Here is a 3,492-nt window from a genome sequence, read left to right on the forward strand (position 1 = left end):
GAATTGCTGCGCAACCACACTCTCAACAACCTTCGCCGCAAAGCGAAGGTTGGAGACCGGGCGATAGCTGGCCAACTCATCTGGGTCCAGGGAAGGCTTCTTGAGGAGGGGCCTCACGACGGCCTCCTTAAGGGCCGCCGGGAAGACACCCTCCTGCAAGGAAGCGTTGATAATTCCCTGGAGCCAGGCTCGTGTACCCCCCCGAGCTGCCAGTACCAGCCAGGAGGGGCACGGATCCAACAAACATGTGGTTGCATTCAGCCTACCCAGGACCCTGTCCACGTCCTCGGGAGCAACAGAGTCAAACTCCTCCCATACAACCGTCTCAAGACCTGCTTCCGTCTCCTCCCCCTGGGCCAACCAGTCGGTATCCAAGCCTTCTCGGATCCGCACAACTTTGTCATGCAGATATTGAGCAAAATCCTCGGCCCTCCCCTCCAGGGGATCCCCCCCCCTCAATTGAAGGAGGGAGCGGGTCACCCTGAAGAGGGCAGCCGGGCGACTATCTGATGACGCGATGAGTGAGGAATAGTAGTTAGTCCTAGCCACCCTCATCGCCACTAGGTAGGATCTAACATGTATCCTTACCTGTGTTCGATCGGATTCGGTTCGGCTGGCCCTCCAACTGCTCTCTAGGCGTCTTTTCCGACGTCAGATGTTTTTAACTGGGGGACTGCCTGTATCTAAATTGGAAAATGTATTATCTAGAAATATTATCATATAATTTGTTATGCTAGTACAGTATTTTACCTCACCCATATGATTTTACTTTGGGGTTGTATATTTTCAATTTTTGCTGGTCATTGAGTGAATAAACAGTATTTTCATTTTATTACTTTGATATTATTCTTGGACTTTTTAGACTTGTCTGGTTTGTTTTCTTGTTATAAATAAATCACTAAAATAAAATCTACTCTAGCATTAAGTTGATGAAATGAGAAAATTACATCCAATACATGTGTAGTAAGCATTATGCTTTGGCTTATGACAGGATTGATAGTGAAATTGAAGTTGCTATCGGTAAATACATGTTTGGTTATTCAGTATATAATCTGTTTGTGTTTAGAAAAAATCAACAGATCCAAGCAGGCTCCTAAACAGAGGGGGTAACTTGCTAAAAGACGAAAAAGAATGTTCAAAGTTAAAAAAGCAGTTGTTAAAGGTAAAATGCCAGGACAATGTTTTCATAACTTCTCTCATTTGTGTATGTGTGTGCGTTGAGAATAGGGGTAACAGTGGAAGATTAGCAATCGGGAACCTCTCTAAATAAAAAAAACAAACATCAAATACTGTAACAGTGCAGGTTAAAAGAGCTGCAATGTAACATGAAGTTAAGATAATTATATTGGCTCTTTTATTCTAGCTTCATTTTATAAGGCTCTCCTGTAGATTGCAAAAATTTTAGTGTATGTAAGTAAACCTGTCTATAAATTCCTCAAATGGAAAATATATGCTTCTATTGACATATCTCTTAGAATTATTGATGATTTCTTTGCATTGTGTGTTTTAACAGAATACAGTTAAGACGTAAAAAGTTTTATTCTGAAGTAGTATTATAAGTAAGCCTTTTTTATATTTGAAACTAATTACTTGGGCACTTGGTTGAGTTGGGCTGCTATAGAAATGGAATAAATACATAGTTAAAATTGCAGAATAATTAACGTAGACATTTCTTTTACAAATTTAGTTAGGGGAAGAACTGAAGAAAAAAATTGAAAATTGGGAGAAGGAACATAATTCAGATTTCCTTATTAGAAGCCAGAGGTTTCTTGATTCCATGGCTCATCAGCTGCAACAATACAAACTTAAAAAAGATCAACCCAAAGTAAGTTGTTATTCATGATTTTGGTGCTTTTATTGTGGAATAAAGTGGCTTTCATGCTTGAAGACAGGTCTTTTACATTTTTTTTTTTTAGCTGTAAGCATTACATTATTGAAACTTAGGAAAGTGGTTTTTTTTAACTAATTATACCTTTGCTATCTTTTTGTCCCCTTTCCCAACATTTTGAAGTTGCTCAATAAGTGAACTCAAAGCATGGTTAGCAGCTGTTTGCAGATATGTTAGAGGTGAATTTTGGCTAGATTAATGAGTAACAATTATCTGAATGTAATTCATTTTTGAAGGAGAGAATGAAAAGACAGAATGGTCAATATTCTTGTCCATCTTTTAACAATAATCAAAAGGTGGAGATCATGGTTGTCTGCATGATTGGATGTAGATTGGTGTAAAATGTATCAACATTTACTATAATTGTTTATGTTTCAGTCAGTGAAGTGGGATGAGTCTGCAACTCCAAAAGGAGCTATGAAGAGATCTGCCCATGTGAATACTACAGCTCCAAACAAAATACGCAAAGTAAAATATTTTCTGAATGCTTAGTTGCTAACAAGTTTTCATCCTGTTTGTCCTGTGTATAAATGAGACGTGGTATAAAAAGTCAGGAATATAATACAATATTGTAGGGTCTATTGTGAAGGGCTCCTATATTCCAGGACTGTTGAATTTTCTCCTTGTCCCTCATTGCCTCCAAATTGCTCCCTACTTCTTATTTTTGTCTTTTTTTTCTGAGCAGGTGTGCAGAGGTTCAAGTCAGATAGTAGGCTAAAAAAACCCACTATTTTCAGTTTGTAAAGCTGTATGGGACTCAGAAGTATTCTTGGTAATAAGAGACTATGTTTGAAGCTCGCCCTTTAGTTATCAGCTTTCAATTTTTTTAAAAAAATAATAATCTTAAAATCGAAAGAAACCTGGAACCTGACAGATATCTTGGGAATTTTAGTAGGTCCATTGTTGTCAGGAATGTCTTAAACATTTCTACCATAGTTTCAGAATAGCCATATAACCATTCTGCACAAAAATGGATAAATATATTGGGATTACTGTATGTTAAAGGCAATTTCCGGATTACTAAGTACTTTTAAAAAATGAGACTAAATCTATTAGAATCCCATCTTGATTGTCTGTAGTATAGGCCACCCTAAAACTTTCTTCCTGCTCAGCAACTCTGACATAATATAATAAAAATATAGCTTTTCAATATTCTAAAACAAGTTGCAGGATATTTCCAGTAGAAAGAAATAAAATCAGCTTTAAAAAATAATTATAACAGTAACAATTATAACAGTGATAATAGCACAGCAATACCAAATACTTGTGGCAAAACCAGCATAAAACAGAAAGATAGCAACTTCTGCAAAAAAAAATTTTTAGGGGGAACCAGGGTGGATGGGAGGGGGGAGGTTCCCCTTAGGTCAGGACCAGCCATGTCAGGGGGTAGCGATGGAGAAAGGGCGGGGGGAGAGGGTAGGGGGTTGAAGGAGGAGGGAGGAATTAGTACGGTCAGTGGGAGAGGCAGATATGGCGGGAGCAGAGGACCATATCAGGTTAGGGGAGCACGCACACGCTATTTACAAGCTTGTGGGCGCTCCGGTCCTCAGGTCTCCACTCGGTTTCCGGGAGACTTAGACCCTCCGGCCCGGGACCTCCGGCTG

The 3,492-nt window shown here is 39.2% G+C and overlaps 1 protein-coding gene across 1 annotated transcript in view; it reads left to right on the forward strand.

The window, feature by feature from the left end:
- The window catches only part of LOC107291849 (protein regulator of cytokinesis 1), a 33,969-nt gene that overhangs the window by 17,659 nt on the left and 12,818 nt on the right, over window positions 1-3,492 (forward strand). The window contains exons 9-11 of the mRNA XM_029285025.1: window positions 1,067-1,162; window positions 1,688-1,825; window positions 2,267-2,356. Coding sequence (XP_029140858.1) covers window positions 1,067-1,162; window positions 1,688-1,825; window positions 2,267-2,356 — 324 coding nt within the window. The remainder of the gene's footprint in view (window positions 1-1,066; window positions 1,163-1,687; window positions 1,826-2,266; window positions 2,357-3,492) is intronic.

Source organism: Protobothrops mucrosquamatus, unplaced genomic scaffold (genome assembly GCF_001527695.2).
Source record: "Protobothrops mucrosquamatus isolate PMUCROS unplaced genomic scaffold, P.Mucros_1.0 scaffold1199, whole genome shotgun sequence".
NCBI classification, from domain to species: Eukaryota; Metazoa; Chordata; class Lepidosauria; order Squamata; family Viperidae; genus Protobothrops; species Protobothrops mucrosquamatus.